We start from the raw sequence: 21,602 nt of genomic DNA, 5'->3' as shown, positions 1-21,602 counted from the left end.
AAAGTAACAAGTGTCTGTCACATTGTGTGCTCTCTAGACGTGCACTGAGAGAAAAATGTAAATAAGCCTTTCAGATTTGCATGCATTTCAGCATTATATGCTCGAACTGGCCCCTTTGGGCCAGAGCTCTGGTCGGCTGTAAAAACACTTTTCTCTTAATTATTTGCTTTGCGCGTGCTGTTTTAGTTTTAAACACTTGTTAAAAGTTTTGGTTTATTTTAAAGTGGCCATCGGCCACGAGCCGCGGCCCGCACCGCACAGCACCGGAAGCCACTGTGCACTGAGTCCAGCTGTACACTGCAAGCTCTACGCATAGAAGCGAATGTAAAGACCTTATCAGGCAAGTGTTTTGGTCTGATGCGTACGCTAAAAACAATTCTTCCGTGGATTCCTCTCTCCACCAGAAGGGTCCTGATACAGGCACTTCTAGTCAGTAAACTGGATTATGGAAACGCTCTACTGGTGATGATGAGGGAGTACCTGTTCTCAAGACTACAAGCCGTTCAAAATACGGCGGCGCGCCTGGCATTGAATAAGCCAGCACGTACTCCATCTTTGCCGCTACTGAGAGAGTTACATTGGCTTCCTATCGGGAAAAGAGCAGTTTTTAAACTTTTATGCTTAGTTTTCAAGGCGCTTCACAGACAGGGAACTAGATACCTAACTAAGAAATTAGATTGGTATACCCCGGGCAGGCAGCTAAGATCCAGTGGCCAAAAACTCCTTCAACCGCGGAGAATACAAAAAGTCAAGATGGGTGGCCGCGCTTTCTCCCACCTGGCTCCCAGATACTGGAATGTGTTGCCAGAAGATCTGCGAGCATGCCCCACCCTGATTATTTTTAAGAAACACCTAAAAACCTGGCTATTTTAGGGTAGTAATGTGGCGTAAGGTTGCCGGCACTCCTGGACGCCGAGAGATCCCTTGCGGGATGATTTGTGCACCTAATAAATAATAAATAATAATACATAATAATACACATAGTGCAGACCTTTCTGCCATTCTCTGTGCACACATCCCTTGACATCTGGTAACCGCTCAATGTGTTCTTCTGGGTCACGATCGCCGCTGCCTGCTCCAGTTGGCTCAGAGGCACCGTGACCCGGATACAGTCCTCGAGCCACTCCACAAAAAACACGCTGTGCAAGTGACAGATTTTCCTGCCACTTTTTGTGCATGCTGTTTCAGTACATTTGTTAAAGTGCGCCATTTTATTTGATTCATGTTGGTATTTTCACCCAATTTGGATTGTTTTTGTTCTGTTTAAGGACAACATAGGCAATGATTGTGAAAATACTAGCAGTGCTTTGAGGCCTCTGTTCGTAGAGATACTTCCGTCTCTGGTGAACCAGCACATATCGGAGCTTTGGAGCAGGTCAGCATAGATTCATTCAATTATCAGGGATCACTCAACCCCAGTCCACCGGACAACCCGTACCAAGACATGTGAAGAGACGGGTGGGCATGGCCATGACCTCTGGTCACCTTACCTGGGCCAGGAGGGTGGTGCTCTCCAGGGAGGATTGCATCAGGGTGTTTATGGCTTGAATAAACTGCTTGAGAGATTCCTCAAATTCCACCTCTTCTTTTCCTTCATAAAGTCTGAGAAAATAAAGAAACAATGACTTAAAATCATAGCCTTACACTTGATTAATCTCTTTATCTCCCTCTCTCTCTCTCTCTTTCTTCTCCTTGTCCAACCCTCTGACCCTATTTGGTCTCCGCTTGGATCTTCATACTATTCTTCACAGATTTATTTTAGGTTTTCTCCTCTTTGAGGTTTAGGTGGGCGGAATTTGCGTAGTCGTGCTACGCAAAGCTCCGTGAAATGGTACAAAATCTCCCTGAGCACGCAAAAGTTCAGCGAACACGCGGAATTGCATGTTTCGCCCGTTTGCGATGCTTTTTTCCTGTTCGGGAACGCTGTTTGCATGCTCGGGGAGAAATATCTTGCGAACACACATTTTGAAAGCACGAACAAGCAAAAAAGTGCTGCGAAGCCGGGGATCAACGTGAAATTACCCAAATTCCGCAAAATCCACGAGCGGAACGGAATTTGCCGCCCATGCCTCATTTACATCCCTTCCGCACCACCTTGTGTTAAGATTAAAACACACCAGCTCAGACTCCACTCTGCACACACCTTGCAATGGACCTCAGTGACACCTACCATAGAACAATCTAGGTTGTGTCCCTTCATCTTCAAGAGACCATTAACAAATCCTTCCACTACGACTGTTAGAAGGTATACAACCTTTACCACGCAACTTTTACCACGACCTACCTTTACCACGCAACTTTTACCACGACCTACCTTTACCACGCAACTTTTACAACGCAGGAACCTTTACCACACAGACCATTACAACGCAGGTATTTACAACGCAGATACTTTTACAACGCATACCATTACAACGTAAGTATTGGTAAGTATATTATTTTTTTTAAATATTTTAGGTTTGGGTTTTGGGTAAATGGGTATTTTTAGGGTTCAGGGTCAGTTTTCAGTTTTTGGGTACAGGGGTATTTTTAGGGTTCCGGGTCAGTTTTCAGTTTTTGGGTAAAGGGGTATTTTTAGGGTTCAGGGTCAGTTTTCAGTTTTTGGGGTACAGGGGTATTTTTAGGGTTCAGGGTCAGTTTTCAGTTTTTGGGTAAAGGGGTATTTTTAGGGTTCAGGGTCAGTTTTCAGTTTTTGGGGTACAGGGGTATTTTTTGGGTTCAGGGCTGGGTTTGGGTTTTGGGGTACAGGGGTATTTTTAGGTTTCAGGGTTGGGTTTGGGTTTTGGGGTACAGGGGTATTTTTAGGTTTCAGGGTTGGGTTTGGGTTTTGGGGTACAGGGGTATTTTTAACATATATATTTAAAAAATAATAAATAAATATTAATATAAATAATTAAAATATTAAATGTTAAAATAATAATGTATTAATTAAAAAAAATATTATTAATAATTACATTATTTTACCATATTATTTACTTACCTATACTTACGTTGTAATGGTATGCGTTGTAATAGTACCTGCGTTGTAGTGTATTGCGTTGTAAAGGTATTCGTGGTAAAGGGTCCTGCGTTGTAAAAAATGCGTGGTAATGGTCTGCGTGGTAAAAGTATGCGTTGTAACGTCATACATCCCTGTTAGAAGGGGCGATCTCGGAGGGCCAGGTTGTACTCACCCAACCACCCCAGGACCCACCTCTCCCACAGATCTTGCCGAGTCTTATCGTGAGGTCCTCACCGGGGAGGACTTCGAGTCTAGGATCGTACACACTGAGCTCACACCACACTTACGAACAGACACCACAATGTTGAATTTCAATGACAAGTTCTTTATATGCAGTAAAAAGAAGGAAGCACTCTTATGTACAGAATGATCGAGGGATCACAGAGTCTCGGAGGATTCGGGAAGAGGGAAGCGGGACAGTCTTTAGCCTTTGGGCCAGTCCGAGGCGTACCCACGCACAGCTCTCAATCCTCGAGCCGGGGGATACGGGATGATGGTTGTACTGGCTGCTTCACTCACGTCGAGTCGGCTCGGGTCGTGATGGTGGTCTCGATGGTCCAGCCGGACCAGAGTACTCCTCGAGCCGCGACGGGGTCAGCAGGGCTCGATCCAGAGAAAGTCTTGAGGAGCCGCGACAGCGTCAGCAGGGCTCAGGTGGTCACTTAGTTCAAGCTTGAGCCGTGACAGCGTCAGCAGGGCTCCGAGGTCTTTGCAAGGTCGAGCCGCGACAGCGTCAGCAGGGCTCCGATGGTTACGAGTTCAAGCTCAAGCCGCGACAGCGTCAGCAGGGCTCCGAGGTCTTAGAGAGGACAAGCCGCGACAGCGTCAGCAGGGCTCCGATGGTTATGAGTTCAGCTCGAGCCGCGACAGGGTCAGCAGGGCTCAGGTGGTTCAGTTCCTTGTTGCATAGAGGGAGCCGCGACCGCGTCCGCAGGGCTCAGGGATGCGAGGTTGAGTTCATCTCAGGGTCAGCCGCGATCAGATCAGCAGGGCTTCAGGTCCAAGATACAACTGCCCGCTAGTTGTCGAGCGGGCCCAGATATAGTCCATTGGTCCTTTGATGTCCGGACCCTCGCAGGCGGAGGTCTCAAGCCCTGGGGGCTGGTCGTTGGCGAGGTCCGCCGGTTGGCTCTTTGATCCTTTGACGATGGGTCCCAGACGCCAGCGGGTCTGGAGCCAGCACTGGGGGAGGCCAGAGGTGTGAACGAAACTGGCCCACAAGGGAAGGCCAGAGGTGTGACAGATACCGGTCTCTCAGAGGAGGCCGGAGGTGCCATCGAAACTCCCTGGCTTATCTCACTCGGGGAGCCCTTTACCCCCCTGCCGGGACTGGCGCGCCTTTGGAGTCTGGGTTTCGCTGGGGGCCGGGGTCACCCTAGGCCCAGGGAGACAGGGATCTCGGGAAGGGAAAATGGCTGCCGGGCCTTGTGGGGCATGCAAGGTTAGGCGCTCGGAGCCGGGAGTGGGACGGGATAGTCAGGCCTGGTCGTTGGTTACGAGAGTCGGGGCTTATCGGGAGTAGGACGACCAGGCTCGGGGTGCAGGCTACGCTAACGGGGATGCTGTGCAGGAGGCTCAGGGTGCAGGCCTGCACTCGCAGGGTGTGGAGGGACAGAGTGGACCGCGCCACGAGGCCGGGTCCAACACGCGTCCCCCCCAGCTGAAGGCAGGGAGAACTACCCATCCTCTTGGGGGTTCTCTTCGCTGAGGCGGAAGAATCGGGACAGGCCGTCTGCGTTGGCGTGGTCAGCACCAGGCCGGTGCTCAACAGTGAAGTCCATCCCCTGGAGGGAGATGGACCAGCGCAGCAATTTGGGATTCTCCCATCTCATCTGCATTAGCCACCGGAGGGGTCGGTGGTCGGTTTGGACCCGGAAGTGAGTACCGAACAGGTAGGGCCTCAGCTTCTTCAGGGCCCAAACCACCGCGAAGGCCTCCTGCTCGATCGTGCTACACCTTTGTTCTCGAGGGAGTAGCCTCCGGCTAATGAATGCCACTGGCTGGTCCAGGCCATCCTCGTTCATCTGGGACAGGACTGCTCCGATGCCATGCTCGGACGCGTCTGTCTGGACTACAAACTCTCGGGAGTAGTCGGGGGCCTGTAGGACTGGGGCAGTACACATGGCGTCTTTCAAGGTTTCGAACGCCTCTTGGCAGGCGGGGGTCCAGCTGACTTTCTTCGGCTGGTTTTTGGAGGTTAACTCCGTGAGAGGTGTTACGAGGCTGCCGTACCCTTTGATAAACCTTCGATAGTACCCCGTGAGGCCTAGGAACGCCCGCACTTCCGTCTGGGTCGTGGGGGCCTCCCAGGCCACGATTGCATCGATCTTGTGCTGGAGGGGGGCTACGAGGCCGCTTCCGACCTGGTGCCCGAGGTAGACTACGGACCCTTGTCCGATCTGGCACTTGCTTGCCTTAACGGTGAGGCCAGCCCTCCTCAGGGCCGTCAGCCTCGCCCAGAGGTGCTGGAGGTGCTCGGGCCAGTGGGAACTGTAAACTGCGATATCGTCCTGATATGCCACGCTGAATGCCTCCAACCCAGCCTGTACCTGGTTCACCAGCCTCTGGAAGGTGGCGGGGGCGTTTTTCATCCCGAAGGGCATCACCCGGAAATGGTAGTGACCAGCCGGGGTGGAAAAAGCGGATCTCTCTCTAGCCCCCTCTGTGAGGGCGATTTGCCAGTATCCGCTGGTCAGGTCGAACGTGCTAAGGAAGCGAGCAGCCCCTAGGCGATCAATAAGCTCGTCTGCTCGGGGGATGGGATGTGCATCGGTTCTGGTGACTGCATTGAGCCCGCGGTAGTCCACGCAGAACCTCAGCTCGGAAACAGCGCCGGGGGCGGCTGCCTTCGGAATAGAACCACAGGACTAGCCCATGGGCTGTCGGAGGCTTCGACCACTCCTAGGGCTAGCATCTTCGAGACCTCGGCCTTGATACAGGCCCGGACTCTGTCAGGGACGCGGTAGGCTCTGTGCCGTACCGGTGGGCTGTCTCCGGTGTCCACGTCGTGGACGCACCAGCTGGTGACGCCGGGGGTGAGGGAGAAGAGGTCCGAGAACTGTCCCAGTAACTGGCGACAGTCCTCGCGCTGCTCGGGGGAGAGGGAGGAGGAGAGACTCACTCCCTCTACGAAGCCATCTTTTTTCTTGGTGCACAGGAGATCGGAGAGAGGCTCCGTTTCCTCTTCTTCTCCGTCGTCCGTGGCGAGGAGCAAACTCAACTCGGACCGGGCGAAGTGGGGCTTGAGGCGGTTCACGTGGAGGACCCTCAAGGGGTTCCTGGGGGACTGCACATCGATGAGATAGGTCACCTGACTCTTGCGCTCCACCACCTTGAAGGGCCCTGTCCACTTGTCTTGCAGGGCACAGGGCTCCACGGGAGCCATCACCCAGACCTGCTGTTCGGGTTGAAACTCGACCAGAGTGGCATTCTGGTCATACCACCGTTTCATTTCTTCTTGACTGGCCTCGAGGTTGGCCTCGGCCAGTTCTCGGAACTTTCTAGTGTGGTTCCGGAGGGCCAAGATGTAGCGAAACACATCCGGAGGGGGATCTGGGGCCGCCGTCTCCCAACCTTCCTTGACCAGGCTGAGGGGTCCTCGGACGGGGTGCCCGTAGAGGAGCTCGAAGGGGCTGAACCCCAGGGATTTCTGGGGGACTTCGCGGTACGCGAAGAGGAGACAGGGGAGGAGGACATCCCACTTACGCCTCAGGGGCTCTTCGAGACCCATGATCATGCCCTTGAGGGTCCGGTTGAATTGCTCCACCAGACCGTTACCCTGGGGGTGGTATGGGGTGGTGAATTTGTACGTCACCCCACATTGTTGCCAGAGGGACTTCATGTATTTCGAGATGAAGTTGGTCCCTCGGTCGCTTACGACTTCTCGGGGGAATCCCACCCGAGAGAAGATCCCCATGAGGGCTCGCCCCACTACGGGGGCCGTCACCGTTCGGAGGGGAATGGCTTCGGGGTAGCGGGTGGCATGGTCCACCAAGACAAGGATAAAGCGGTGACCTAAGGAGGTCCTGGGGTCGAGATGCCCACGATGTCGATTCCCACCCTTTCAAAGGGGGTACTGACCATGGGAAAGGGTTGGAGGGGGACCTTGCGCTTCACTCCGCTCTTCCCGCTGGACTGACACGTGGGGCAGGACTTACAGTGGGCCTCTACATCGGAGCGCATGCCTGGCCAGTAGAAGTGGGTGACCAGGCGATGATACGTCTTGTCTTGTCCCAGGTGTCCCTCCAGGGGCACATCATGGGCCAGGTTGAGGAGGAAGCCGCGGAAGCGTAGGGGTACCACCAGCACTCGGGCTGACCCTAGTTCGGCAGACTTTTGTTCGCTGTACAAGAGGCCGTTTTCCCAATAGACAAAGTGGGAGCCGGACTGGTCACCGGCGGCCTGGGCGGCGGCCTGCTGCCGCGGCCCAACCAAGGACGGACAGAAGGTCTGCTCTAGGCAGAATTCTTCTCGGGATGGTCCTCCTTCCTGGCGCCACTGGGCCAGCTCAGGAAGGTCGTCCAGGCTCGTGGTCGGTTCGACGTCAGGGCCGAGGGGGCCTGCGTCGGAGGGGGAGCTCTCTCCGGGGGACAGCTCGGGGGTTTCAGAGGGCTTGGGGACCTCGGGGTCCTCAGGGGTTGGCGGTGCGGTCTCAAGGTTCACCACCTCGGGGTTAGCCACCCGGGCGGTCATCGACCGGGTGCTCACACAGGCCCATTCAGGCAGGCCCACCATCTCCAGGTGGGTCCGTTTCTCCACCCGCTTCCATGGGGAGCTCTCTAGATCGTTGCCGAGCAGGCAGTCCACGGGCATGTCTGAACGGACTGCCACTCGTAACTCTCCGGAGACGCCCCCCCCATTCGAAAGGGACTTGAGCAATTCGGCAGGTGCGGACGGAGTTGTCAGCTGCGATCACCCTGCAGGAGATGTGGGGAACAATTTGGGCTTCGTGACGAGGTGACGTTTGACTGCGGTGATACTGGCCCCGGTGTCTCGGACCGCCCCTATGTGGTGGCCATTGACAGTCACCTGCTGTCGGTACTTTTCCGTGTTGTCGGGCAGGGGGGCTCCTGGGACCATTTCCCTATCTCCCAGGGAGACTAACATCATGGCGGCTGGGTCAGCCCCCTCGAACTCCTCTTCCCCCTCCTCTTCTAGGGCTACTGAGGTGATGTGGCGCGCTGGGGGCCCCGAAGCGGCGGGCTTCTTGAACAACGGGCATCGGGGGTCATTGGCATAGTGCCCTGGTTGCTGGCAATGGTAGCAGGCTTGGCTGACTCGGGGCCCTGGCTTAGCTGGGGGAAACCCTGCGCGCGCGGTGGGAGGCGAGGTGCCGGGCTGGTTTCTGGAGGACTGCGCGGGGACCCTACCTGGGATCCCCTCTGTCTATTCTGACTCCCCCCTCCCCTCTGGCGGGAAGATCCCTGTTCATTTCGGCCAGAGTCTCCTCCGGGCCCCCGGGGGACTCTGGTGCTCACCCATCGATCTGCCTCGACGGCCAGCTTCCGGGGGTCAGCCAACTTGCTGTCCAGATGGTGCTGTCGGAGTTCCACAAAGCAGTTCAGGGACAAATGTTCATAGGCAATGAGGTCGATGAGCCCCTCGAAGGTGGATACTTTGCTGCCCTTTATCCACCCTTCCAGGGCCCTGCTGTAGAAGTTTACATATTCCACCCAGGTGGTGCCGGGGATTTTCTCGCATTCTCTAAAGCGTTGGCGGTACATTTCAGGGGTGAGTCCGTACCTTGTGAGAAGGGCCTCCTTCATGTGGCTGTAGGAGGTCTGTTCGGCGGGAGGTAGATCGAGCAGGGTGTCCCTCCCCTCACTCAGGAATCGCCCCCACTGCCCGGCCCCCCAATCCTTCTGCGGAACTCGGTGGGAGGTCATGGCGACCTCGTAGGCCTTGAACCATTGCTGGATGTCATCATTCTTGTAATACTCCTTGACCACATCCTTGGGGATGTGGACTTTGGGTTCCACCGTGGGAACGGCCTCTCGGGTCGCCGATGTTCGGTTGTCTTCGTTCCGGGCCTTTAGTTCGATCTCCTTCAGGCCACGCTCGTGCTCCAGCTGGAGTCTTTTCCCTTCGAGCTCTCTCTGGAGTTTCTTCTCCTCCAGTTCTCCTTGCAGCTGCAGCTGCTCGATGGCTAGCTTCTTCTCCGCCAGCTTGAGCTCTCCTTCTATTTTCAGGCGGGCTAGTTCGAGCTCGTGGTTTCGGTTGCGTTCTCGTCGGTCATCTCTTCTTGCGACAGACCTCTCTCCGTGCTGGAATTCCGCGTCGGGGATTCAGCTCTCTCAAGCTCTTGGGCGTCGGTTTCGGTCAGGGGTGCTCCCTCTCCATCGACTTCTGTCGGTGCTGGAGGTGGTGCTCCGCTCTCCACCGAGGCTGTTAGGGCTTGTTGAAGGTCTTCTTTAGTGTTTAATCCCGTTGTCGGGATATGGAGATCTTTGCAGAATTGTTTGAGCTCTCGGTGCGAATAGTCTCCCAGAAGCTCCATCTGGAAGGTGGTTTTGTCGTTCGTGAGGCTCATGGTTGTTCTTCGTTCAGGTAGTGTGTCAGTACTGTACGATCCCTAGACGTAGGTTCTTATCGCGACGCTGCCACCAATGTTAGAAGGGGCGATCTCGGAGGGCCAGGTTGTACTCACCCAACCACCCCAGGACCCACCTCTCCCACAGATCTTGCCGAGTCTTATCGTGAGGTCCTCACCGGGGAGGACTTCGAGTCTAGGATCGTACACACTGAGCTCACACCACACTTACGAACAGACACCACAATGTTGAATTTCAATGACAAGTTCTTTATATGCAGTAAAAAGAAGGAAGCACTCTTATGTACAGAATGATCGAGGGATCACAGAGTTTCGGAGGATTCGGGAAGCGGGAAGCGGGACAGTCTTTAGCCTTTGGGCCAGTCCGAGGCGTACCCACGCACAGCTCTCAATCCTCGAGCCGGGGGATACGGGATGATGGTTGTACTGGCTGCTTCACTCACGTCGAGTCGGCTCGGGTCGTGATGGTGGTCTCGATGGTCCAGCCGGACCAGAGTACTCCTCGAGCCGCGACGGGGTCAGCAGGGCTCGAGCCTGAGAAAGTCTTGAGGAGCCGCGACAGCGTCAGCAGGGCTCAGGGGGTCACTTAGTTCAAGCTTGAGCCGCGACAGCGTCAGCAGGGCTCCGAGGTCTTTGCAAGGTCGAGCCGCGACAGCGTCAGCAGGGCTCCGATGGTTACGAGTTCAAGCTCGAGCCGTGACAGCGTCAGCAGGGCTCCGAGATCTTAGAGAGGACGAGCCGCGACAGCGTCAGCAGGGCTCCGATGGTTATGAGTTCAGCTCGAGCCGCGACAGCGTCAGCAGGGCTCAGGTGGTTCAGTTCCTTGTTGCCAAGAGGGAGCCGCGACCGCGTCCGCAGGGCTCAGGGATGCGAGGTTGAGTTTGTCTCAGGGTCAGCCGCGATCAGATCAGCAGGGCTTCAGGTCCAAGATACAACTGCCCGCTAGTTGTCGAGCGGGCCCAGATATAGTCCATTAGCCCTTGGATGTCCGGACCCTCGCATGCGGAGGTCTCAAGCCCTGGGGGCTGGTCGTTGGCGAGGTCCGGCGTTTGGCTCTTTGATCCTTTGACGATGGGTCCCAGACGCCAGCGGGTCTGGAGCCAGCACTGGGGGAGGCCAGAGGTGTGAACGAAACTGGCCCACAAGGGAAGGCCAGAGGTGTGACAGATACCGGTCTCTCAGGGGAGGCCGGAGGTGCCATCGAAACTCCCTGGCTTATCTCACTCGGGGAGCCCTTTACCCCCCAGCCGGGACTGGCACGCCTTTGGAGTCTGGGTTTCGCTGGGGGCCGGGGTCACGCTAGGCCCAGGGAGACAGGGATCTCGGGAAGGGAAAATGGCTGCCAGGCCTTGTGGGGCATGCAAGGTTAGGCGCTCGGAGCCGGGAGTAGGACGGGATAGTCAGGCCTGGTCGTTGGTTACGAGAGTCGGGGCTTATCGGGAGTAGGACGACCAGGCTCGGGGTGCAGGCTACGCTAACGGGGATGCTGCGTAGGAGGCTCAGGGTGCAGGCCTGCGCTCACAGGGTGTGGAGGGACAGAGTGGACCGCGCCACGAGGCCGGGTCCAACAATGACCATAACTAGTTCTCAGCAGCAGACTGGACATTCAAGTCCAGCATCCGAGAAACTCAGCCCACAAGAGCTACACTTTATACTCCACCAACACAAACTCTAGAACAAACCCAAGGAATTACAACACAACCCAACACGTTCAAGTAAAAACATCTGGGCGTAGTTCACAGAGTTTTGCTGCGAGAAACTCCGCAAAGTTAAAAAATACAAAAAAACTCTGCGAAGTTTGCGAGTGGCGGAGTGCAGTGCAAACTGCAGTTAGTGCTAGTATTCCTGCTGCTCGTGTAGAAATTCTACCCAAGGGGCAGTTCGCACTCACGAACTTACCACCTATGATCGCGAACGGGGAAAGAAACTCCACTGCACTACGCGAAGCAGAGTTTTCTGCACTCTGCGAGCTCCGTGGAGCGCGGAGTGCAAAACACTCTGCAAACTCTGTGAACGGAGACAAGTTCACTGTCCAGGCCAACTTTATAGCGTTGCAAGAAGTTTAGGATGCTAACATGACAATGTGTAGCATATGGACATTACAAAATAAGAAAGGGTACCACTATTTCTTACAACAGCTGAAATTATTTGAATCCTGGAATCTATAGGGAGCTTGAGACATAGGGTTGCCCTCTCCACTCGGACTGTCTTATTATAGCACCGCTCTCCCAGGAGGTCTTTATTGAGGGACCTCACCATCTCTCAAGAGACTACTCGCTAAACCTACGACTGACATCTGCTGTCACCTAGGCAACAGGATTCTGCATTCTTTCCTGGAGGCCCAGAATCTTTTTGATGGTCATCAGTGGACAACACATTGGAGTACTCCAGGTGGGCTGCTAGAGTGGCCAACACCCACTGGCATACTGAGCATGGCCAATCTGCACACCTACGCCATGACTGCCACCCTTTCAAAACACCTACCAACAGGTAGGAAATAGTTGTGCATCTTTTCACCCCAAAATGTTCTCCTAACTGAGCTCCTCCAGTTGCATCGACAGAAAACGTATCCAGAGGTCTCAGGTTTCCCCATTCCTTGAATGTATTCAGTAGCACATCCAGTTCAGGTTTTCTCTTCTCGTACCTCTAGTTTGGAGTTTATAATCTGGTAAAGAGGGCTAAACGTACCATAATGCAAACAACACAAATGTTCTGAAGAATTTGCTGGGCAGTGAGCACTAGACAGAAAAATTAAAGTATAAATGTGAACTAATAAGATGGAGGAGTAAGTCAAGCTTGCATATTGACTCCTATGAAATCCGTGCTTAATTTGAACCAGTGTTTTCCGGTTCACTGCATCAGCACTTAATGGTCACCACCGCCACTTATGACAGTCTGCCACATAGTGGCACTGTTTATCTAAATTAGAGATGAACACAACAATGGTTGTTTATTAAATTAATATATATTAAAATTGTCTAATACTTGCGCAGCAAAGCTATTCTTATAGCTTTGGGAGCATCGAATCATCTGAATTGTTACACTTGTAGAGTGAGATGTTTAGGGGCAATAGGTGAAGTGGCCTCCTGACGAGGGCCCTGGCACTTACGTTTTTGTACAAATTAAGCACTGTATGAAACGTACCTATTTACCGGGGCTTGGTAGACTTGAATTTCTCCATGATGGTCTAGTCTTTTCATTGCCACATTTGCATCACCCAGATGGTGTCACTCCTTTACTCACATACCTGCCAGTACAGGAACACCCCTCCAGGGTCCAGGGTGCACATACACACACACACACACACAGGGAGACACACCTCTGCAGCCCTAGTTACAGCTCATCCGACAATACATGAACACCCCTCCAGTGTCCAGTGCGCGCGCGCGCATGCGCACACACACAGGACCGGCCATTGACCGTAATGAAGTGTTGAACTACTATTCTAACTCCACACGCGCCTTGATAGTAGGGAAGGTTATAAAGCGGACCGAAGCAAACCTAACTGCACTTTTAGTTTTTTGATACACTCGCTCAAAAGTCCCTAAACACCGCACCAATCCTTATACCGCACCGGTCCTCACAAAGATAGTGTTTGTCAGGCTTTTTCATGGTTTACCCACGTTATGAGGACCGAACTGGTCCCCACTGTGTGGGTTATGGATGTATGACATTACAACGCATGCTTTTACATTGCATGCCTTTACAACGCAAGTATTACAACGCAGTCCATTACAACGCATAGTGCTTTGGGGTGCTGGATAGTGAATAGTTTAATTTACTATTCCAACTCCAGTCCCCGTGGACACTAGGGAAGGTTATTGGATAGTAAATTAACCTATTCCCTATCCTAGAGCGCCCACCAGAGCAATGCGTTGTAATAGTTTGCGTTGTAATGGTTGCGTTGTAAAGGCTCTGCGATGTAAAAGTTTCGTTGTAAAGGTTGTTTACCATGGGTTATACATGCCCCCACACACACACACACACACACCTGACACACACACACACACATACACACCCCTGAAGCCCTAGCTACCACTCATCTGCCTGTACATGTACACCCCTGCAGGGCGCACACACATACACACACAGACACCCCCTTCAGACCCCTAGCTAGGGCTCATCTGCCAGCACTCTGCTGTTCTGTCTACGCACCCAGAATTTGTAAGAGCATCCCATATCCACCAGGACCGCCACAACACTGCTCCGATTTAGGAAAGAGTTGAACTCTCATCTCTGTAGAGAAGACTACATGATATACTGACCGTCCAAATGTTCGCAAATTCTGAAATTTCACATTATGCTTGTTACGCAAAACTCCCAAAATCCTAACATTACGCCGCTTCATGTAATCATGTGCATTCGGGAGTACAAATTCACAAATGATATTCGCTGTAAAAATCACTAGAAAAGCAAAGTTACAACAGAACCAGAGTGAATGTTGCTCTCAGTGCTTTTGATTAAACGAGCCATTGCACTAAAAATTAATATGAGGACACATTTGATGATAAAATATAGCACAAAATGATGTATTTACCGTTTGCGTAATTACTCTTAATTAAGCATAATTCTGAGATAATTTTGTGAAATTACATGAAAAAAATGAGATAAATTTCACGCACCCCTACTGTATACTTCCCTTTGACAATATACAATGCTTTGCTGCCTTTTGGCCGGGTTTGTGCTATAGAAATATCATATACACACATACATGAAACTACCAATGAATAATAACAGAGTAACATCTTGAGCTCTGCCATATATGTGCGGGTATTACACCCTACCACTAGAGTTATGCTCTAACCTGACCCCTTCACCCTATCCAAGGTACCCTACAGCCTCTACTACTGCTCCAGAACTTGGACTAAGGCTGCTTGTTCCGATGCCGACCGGCCCAACACCACAGGAGTGAAGAACGTCCCAATCCTCTACCCTCACCGTGACCCCCAACACCCGCAATCAAAACGGATGGTGGAGAACACGACACCGGGAGAAGGTGGGTAACAAAACAAGGGAACCCAAGGTCTTGGGGAACACAACTCATCTCCTCTGGCTTCTTGGCAGCTGACAGCTTGACACAGACGAGACGGCTAAAATGAAAGAAGGAGACAAGATTAAACCCACCCCTACTACTATTACCAGTGCCAAGTACACACACGAACCACCGGCCTCCCTGCTTACCCCAGATAACAAACGGGAGTGGCTTGATACGAAACAGGAATTCTTCCACTGTAATCGTATTGGTTGTTTCTTGCGTAACCCCAGACCAACCACGCCCCCTCGGAAAACACCGAGAATGACTAAGGGGGTGGAATTCACAATTCTTAGGACAAAAAAGGACAGGGGAAAAATGGTATCAAAAGGGAATACGAAAGACACCCAAAAAAAACCTGGAATCTAAAAAAGAACACGAAGGTAGCACAAAAACGGCCGTTATTCAGCTCCTTCGTGAAACCACCCAAACACAGCGTACAACAATATGGTTTGGATACAAAAAAGGGATAATAACGGGACGTTAAAACTCAAAGGAAACGCAGCCGCGAATCCCAGAACGTCACCGAAGACCAAAAACAGGTCCCCAATAAAGGCTTCTGAAATGCCCAAGGGGAATAGGAAAACAAGGGAGCAGGGGAAAAAAGGGGATCAAAACCCAGCACTAGAAAAGACCGCTGGAAAGGAGCTCGAAGGAAGGGAAACAAGGTAGAACCACAGGAACAGGAATCACATGGCAAGGGACCAATAAAGAAACCAAGCACCTGTTTCCTGTTGGCAGCCCCCTTTTAAAGCGAGCTCTAGGGAGCGTCCATAAATTCGCATATGCACTTGGCACTTTTCAGAAAAACCGCTAACGGGGAACTAGACAGAAGGAACCAGGCCCCCTTGAACCCCAACACTGCTGTACACAGTCTTCACACACACTCACGGCTGCTCAGCCGAAGAGTCTGGTTTTCGGAACTCCCTCATGGCTGCTCAGCCTAAGAACCAGGTCTCCTGAACTTTCACATAGCTGCTCAGCCTAAAAGCCAGATCCATTTTCATCATTGGGTTCCTCTCAATCCGCTGCGGATTGAGACGTGCTGCGACTTGCGGAACTAAGCAGGAGCACTAAGTTGTGGAAAATGTGTAGTGCAGTGAAAGTGGAGTGGAAAAACAAAAAGTTAAAAATACTTAATTATTGGGCTAATATTTTATTCCTGCCCCTAGTTGATCTGACTAAGATCAGGGGTTAATAATAGGGAAAGTCTAACTATAATGAGTATTGAGTCCCTAGTATTGGGTCGACATGTTTCGAGCTGTCCCCTCAAAGCTCTTCTTCAGGACCACACGAGGACCAGCCACTCCCTCATAGACTCTCAGCCTAAGAGCCGGGTCTTTGGAACTCCCTCATGACCGCTCAGCCTAACAGCCAGGTTTTTGGAACTCCCTCATGACCGCTCAGCCTAACAGCTAGGTCTTTGGAACTGCCTCATGGCCGCTCAGCCTAACAGCCAGGTCTTTGGAACTCCCTCACGGCCTCTCATCCTAAGAGCCAGGTCTTTGGAACGCCCTCACGGCGTCTCAGCCTAAGTGCCAGGTCTTTGGAACTCCCTCACGGCGGCTCAGCCTAAGAGTGTGTTCTCTGATACACTGCGGGGGAGCTAGGTCACACTCTCCAGGACCAACACTGCCACCTAGAGGAAATACCATGATACTTACTGCGAGAAAAGCCTCCTGGAGCGCACAATGAATTTGAAAATGTACTCCAAGGCCTTAAAGTTCCGCAGGAGTTTGTCACAAAACTCTCCTTGGCTGGCCATCCTCATGTAAGACGTCAGCACAGCAATCAACTTCCTGGAAGGGGTGAGACAATCAAACATGAGAGAAGGAAACCATCAGCTGGGAATAAGGGAGAGGCAAACCTTTGAAACATGCTATAAACATATAAGAAAAGAAGAGAAGTGCTTAAGAGCTTTTAGTGAAGAAGCTTTGAAGAAGAGACCACGAACCCCTAGAGGAGGTGACATCATCTGAGTCCCCTTCTGAAAGATCAGCACAGTGCCAAACACTATTCATCTGTGTGGGATGCAAAACAAGCATATCATACTGTTTGACACGCACCCACACCAGTGTCAAATACAGGTACGTCAAAGGGAGCAGGTCTGCCTCTCCCATCGCACGTTTAGGTTTTGCCTACCAGAGAGCACACACTGTTTGTCTGCAGAAAGACCTAATGCCTGCTTACAGTGGGATTAGAGCCCGCCCACTGCATGCTATTAGCTGGCTTTATTGTCACTCTCCTTTGCTTGCTCTTTATTTGTTAGCTTCTGAGGGCTTTCATTCCTCTTCTTCCCCTTCACTTGAGGCCAGTTATTACCTGTGCCCTTCCACTGCTTACTTTTCAGGCAATACTTTTTCATTTTAGTTAAAATCTCAGTGCCTCATTTACAATGATTTGGCGTAGGACAGCACCGCAAATCTGTTTGCTGCACTATCCCTACGCCAAATAAAAAGGAAAGGAGTGCATCATATTACCAAAATACGGTGCATTCCTGTCCTTTCAGCTGGTGCACAATTTAGTGCCTAGAGACAATGCAGACACCCTTGCACCACGGTGCAAGGGTGCCTGCTTTGTTGGCAGGATTGTTTTTGTGCAGGTAGATACCAACTTGCACCATATCTACGAGGCCATTAAAAGCCAAGCAAAGTAGTTATGTGTGGCCTCGTAGATATAGGTCTGCACTCTGCACCACCAGAGTGTCATAAACAATGACGCACTGGTGGCGCAAGGGGCTTGTAAATAAGCCCCATAAGGATGGTGCATGTGTTTTGTCTCGCTCATGTACTTCTCTTCGCCACACCACCGTGTTTCATGTTGCTCTCTCTCTCTCACCTGTGTGCTTCTACCTTGTTGTACTCGTCTCTCTGTACTTTCCCCACCACCATTTCCTTCTCAGCCTGAGCTTCCACCCCCACTAACCTGGCGCTCAATGTTTCACTCTCTCACCCCTAGTGCAAATGTTCCCCTCGCCCTCCGCGTTGCATGCGAACTCCATATTGGTTCACTCACCCGCACCTTTCCAGTTGCCTCCCCACATCTGCGCTCTATGGGCCATATTATCAAGAACAGGAGATAAAATTATCACTGCTTTGTCGGCAGGAAACTGTCGCTAAAGCGGTGATAATAGTCTTGATAATATGTCCTTGTGAATTCCGATAGGTGTTAACCTGGGCTGCTATGGGAATTCACAAGGGCATATTATCAACCCCATTATCTCTGCTTTAGCGGCGGAACCTGGACCAGAACCTGGGCTGCTTTGGGGATTCACAAGGGCATATTATCAAGACCATTATCGCTGCTTTAGCGGCAGTTTCCTGCCGATAAAGCGGCAATAATTGTATCTCCTGTGCTTGATAATATGCCCCTCTCTGCTTCTTACCCTCACCACAACCTCCGTTCTGCTTTACCCACCCGTACCTTACCTGTTGCTTCCCCACACTCACGCTCCCTGTGATTCTTACCCTCAACCGCACCCTTCTTACTGCTTTAATCACCCACACCTTACCTGTTGCTTCCCTGCACCCGCGCTCTCCGTGCTTCTTACCGTCACCACAACCACTGTACTGCTTCCCCCACCCGTTTTGCAACACAAAAAAGAATTGTGCTTCATTTTTTTTCTCCAATTTAACTCGGAACATTAAATAAAAATAAAAATATAAGCAGCTGTGTCATTATGCAGGTACGTGCATGCGTGGTGTGTGCACCTAGGAAATGACATAGTTGCACTGTCGTAGCACCTATTTTTCTGGTTCCGCGTTTAATCATGCTGTAAAGCATCGGGGACATAGTACAGCGTTGAAAAAAACATTGGCAAAGTCAATAAGTCCCAAAGGTGAGACCTATTAGCTTTCCTATTAGCTGTATTTATTTCAAACAAAATAGTATTGTTTTCAAATAAGAACATAAAGCAATAGCTGCCAGGGGGCACAACAAATAATGAATAATGCACTGCATTAATACATGGTAAAGGTTTTAAAAAGAAAAAAATGCCAAGAAAGCAAATACATATGCTGAATAGGATAAAAGTGACAAATCATATAATAACAAATAGGTTAAAAATGACAAGCAAGCAAGGACAGTCTGAGTGCAAAACATATTCAAACATACCATTAGACCACTAAAGCTTTTAACTAGCAAACACAACACACAACTTGCAAAGCTGTCATATGTAGTGCGCCACAGTGACCAACATCTTCAAAGGTCACCACGGTATTTTCAAATCGCACCCAAGATGATCCATGCAAGGTCAGTTATTACCGCCCTCCAGATGCTCCAGAGAGATCATGGCGTGATTCAATGTATCCGTGTCATCATGCGGGGCCAATAAGCAATTCGTAAGGTGTTGCGATGCTCTAGACCTTTCAATCGTTCCCCGCCCTCTTTTTAGCTCTCGAAATAACACAGCACTCTCAATACTTGCCCACTGAACCAGGTCTTATTCCCATTTAGTCATTTGAGGGCTACGTGTAGACTTCCAAAGCATTGTCAATTCTCGTTTTGCCAGAATCAATCCCAAGTCAATATCAAATTGTGTTTTTTCTCTTTTTGTTAGGATATTGTTGTATATTTGTGCTTCCTTCAATATGGCTACTTGGTGTGAGTAGCCCTTTCTTTGTGTTCCCACCTTCCCAACCTCCCATAGTACCTAAGAGTGTTCTATCTGGTATATGTGGATTCCAGCCTTGGCAGTTGATGGTCTGCTCAGCTGTGAGGTTTACTGCTCTGCTGTGCTATCTTAATAAATCTATCTTAATAACTTGAAGACGTGTCCTGCTGCCTACCTAATCTACTTACAACAGATATCCCCCAAGTATGCAGGCCATGGGTATACAAGGGATCGCTTGTTAAGTTATTTCATTAACACAGTTCATAACCGCTTCCCTGAACTCAACCAAGGATGGGCAGGACCATACCATACGGAACATTTCTGCCCCCAACTTCCCACATCTTGGACATGTCGCAGTAGCAGTCACAGAAAACCTATTGATCTTGCCTGGTGTAAGGTAAACTCTGTGCAAAATATAAACATTTATTAATTTGAACCTGGCATTACGAGAGACAGCAGGTATATGAGCTAAGATTCTCTCCCAGTCCATATCAGTAATCTGTAGCTCCAGGTCAGTCTTCCATTTGTCTTTCAGATCAGTGAGGGAAGCAGGGACACCCGCACGAATACCACGATATGGACACGTCGCCACTTTTACAGGACCCGACGTTGTACAGAGCAACTGACATACCTGTAAACAGTAAACTATGTGTATTATTACTCAGTATGGAGTAATATTGCAGTCTTTGTTTTTATTTCCTTGGTATAGACACACGCGTGGAGAACGCGAACTCCGCACTGCTTCCTCCATGTGCTGGCCTGAGTAATGAATGAATCGACTGTTTTATGTGAATGATAGCAAATAAAGGGTTCACTAAATTAGCAATTATCTTAGAAAGCCCTAAGGCTTTCAATACAGCTGAAGCAGGGAAACCACAACAACAGCTAATAGGAGAAATCCATTCCTCAGCGCTTAGACCAATATCTCCAACTTTAGGAAAGAGCAAAGTGACCAAGAGTTGAGTAGCCAGTTCTGAATCGCAGGTCTGGACCGAAACCATTAAAAGACACAAGAAGTTTATACAATCCCCAGTAAAATAGGAATTGACAGACTCATTGAAAAAAGTGAAAGGAGCATGAGGCGGGAAAAGAGCACCTTTTGGAGCACATTGTGTGGAAGTAGAGTGTTTAGTACCAACATATCTCCTTACGACGAATGCGCTACAACACATTCCATTATAACTTAAACCATTAAATCACAAGTCGTTACAACGGCTTGCTGTTGTTATTAAGCAACTTGTATTGCGCAGACTAAACCCGAAGGTATCAAGGCGCCTATCAAAATCAATAAACAGAAAATACAGAATGCCACTAGGGGTATGCAAGTGTGAAAAGATGAGTTTTAAGCGCAGATCTGAAGGTTTGCAGAGAGGGGCTAGATTTTACTCCAAGAGGGAGGGCATTCCACCACTTGGGTGCCAGAAAGGAAAAGGCCTTACCTCCCCATCTTGCTTTTCTGACACGGGGTACAGAGAGGAGGAGTTTGTGACCGGAACGAAGATTCCTACTAGGGTTGTGCCAAGAAAGAATGGATCCCATACTTGTAAGGCTGGGTTTAGCAAGAGCTTTATACACCAGGCACATGGATTTGAAAAGGATCCGGTATTCAACGGGGAGCCAGTGCAGTTGTTTTCGGGCTTCGGTGGCAGAGGCACGCTTTGGTAGGTCAAGAGCAAATTTCGCTGCCGCGTTCTGGACCACCTGCAAGCGCTGTAGGTGACTCTTGTTCAGCCCTGCATACAGCGCATTGCAGTAGTCCAGTCGCGAGCCCAGAAAGGCGACAGCAAGTTGCTTTCTTGCCTGAGGTGACAGGAAATGCCTGATTTTCCTCAGTGTGTGGATAATCCCCCAGCAGGTCGAAACAGTCCTGTTGACCTGTTGGCACATACCGAGGTTGGGGTCGATCATAACTCCCAAGTTTTTTGCTGACAAGGTGGGCTCGGGACATGCACCCAGCGAATTCGGCCACCACTCCATCGACCAGATCGATTCCTTTCCTCCAAAAACCATCACCTCCGTCTTCTCCCCATTCAGCTTTAGTGAATTGTGGATCATCCACTGGCCAACTGCCTCCATGCAGGATCTAAAGTTAGCGGCAGTTGACGTAGCTGGCTGGGAGAGAGAGACTAGGATCTGGGTGTCGTCCGCATAGGAAACCACCTCCATCCCAAAAGATCTAATAAGTCTGGCAAGGGGGGTCACATAGATATTAAAAAGGGTAGGGCTAAGCGCTGACCCTTGGGGGACCCCACATTGCACAGACAGGGATGGAGATAGGAATGAGCCCAGCATTATCCTTTGTTCTCTATGGTCGAGAAAAGAGGAAAGAAGTCCCAGAGCAGACCCGCGGACCCCAATTTCCCTTAGGCGAGATGTTAATACCGCAGGAGAAAGGGTATCGAAGGCC

The 21,602-nt window shown here is 50.8% G+C and overlaps 1 protein-coding gene across 1 annotated transcript in view; it reads right to left on the bottom strand.

Annotated features, from left to right (window-relative positions):
* Window positions 1-21,602, bottom strand: part of LOC144821564 (dedicator of cytokinesis protein 2-like) — a 3,201,295-nt gene that overhangs the window by 2,423,999 nt on the left and 755,694 nt on the right. Inside the window, exons 22-23 of the mRNA XM_078678750.1 lie at window positions 16,248-16,382; window positions 1,491-1,602 (exon numbers count right to left, since the gene is read on the bottom strand). Coding sequence (XP_078534876.1) covers window positions 1,491-1,602; window positions 16,248-16,382 — 247 coding nt within the window. The remainder of the gene's footprint in view (window positions 1-1,490; window positions 1,603-16,247; window positions 16,383-21,602) is intronic.

The sequence above is a fragment of the Lissotriton helveticus genome, chromosome 2_2 (genome assembly GCF_964261635.1).
Source record: "Lissotriton helveticus chromosome 2_2, aLisHel1.1, whole genome shotgun sequence".
NCBI classification, from domain to species: Eukaryota; Metazoa; Chordata; class Amphibia; order Caudata; family Salamandridae; genus Lissotriton; species Lissotriton helveticus.
The sequence above is the reverse complement of the archived record's forward strand: the minus strand, read 5'-3'. Positions and strand labels throughout refer to the sequence as shown.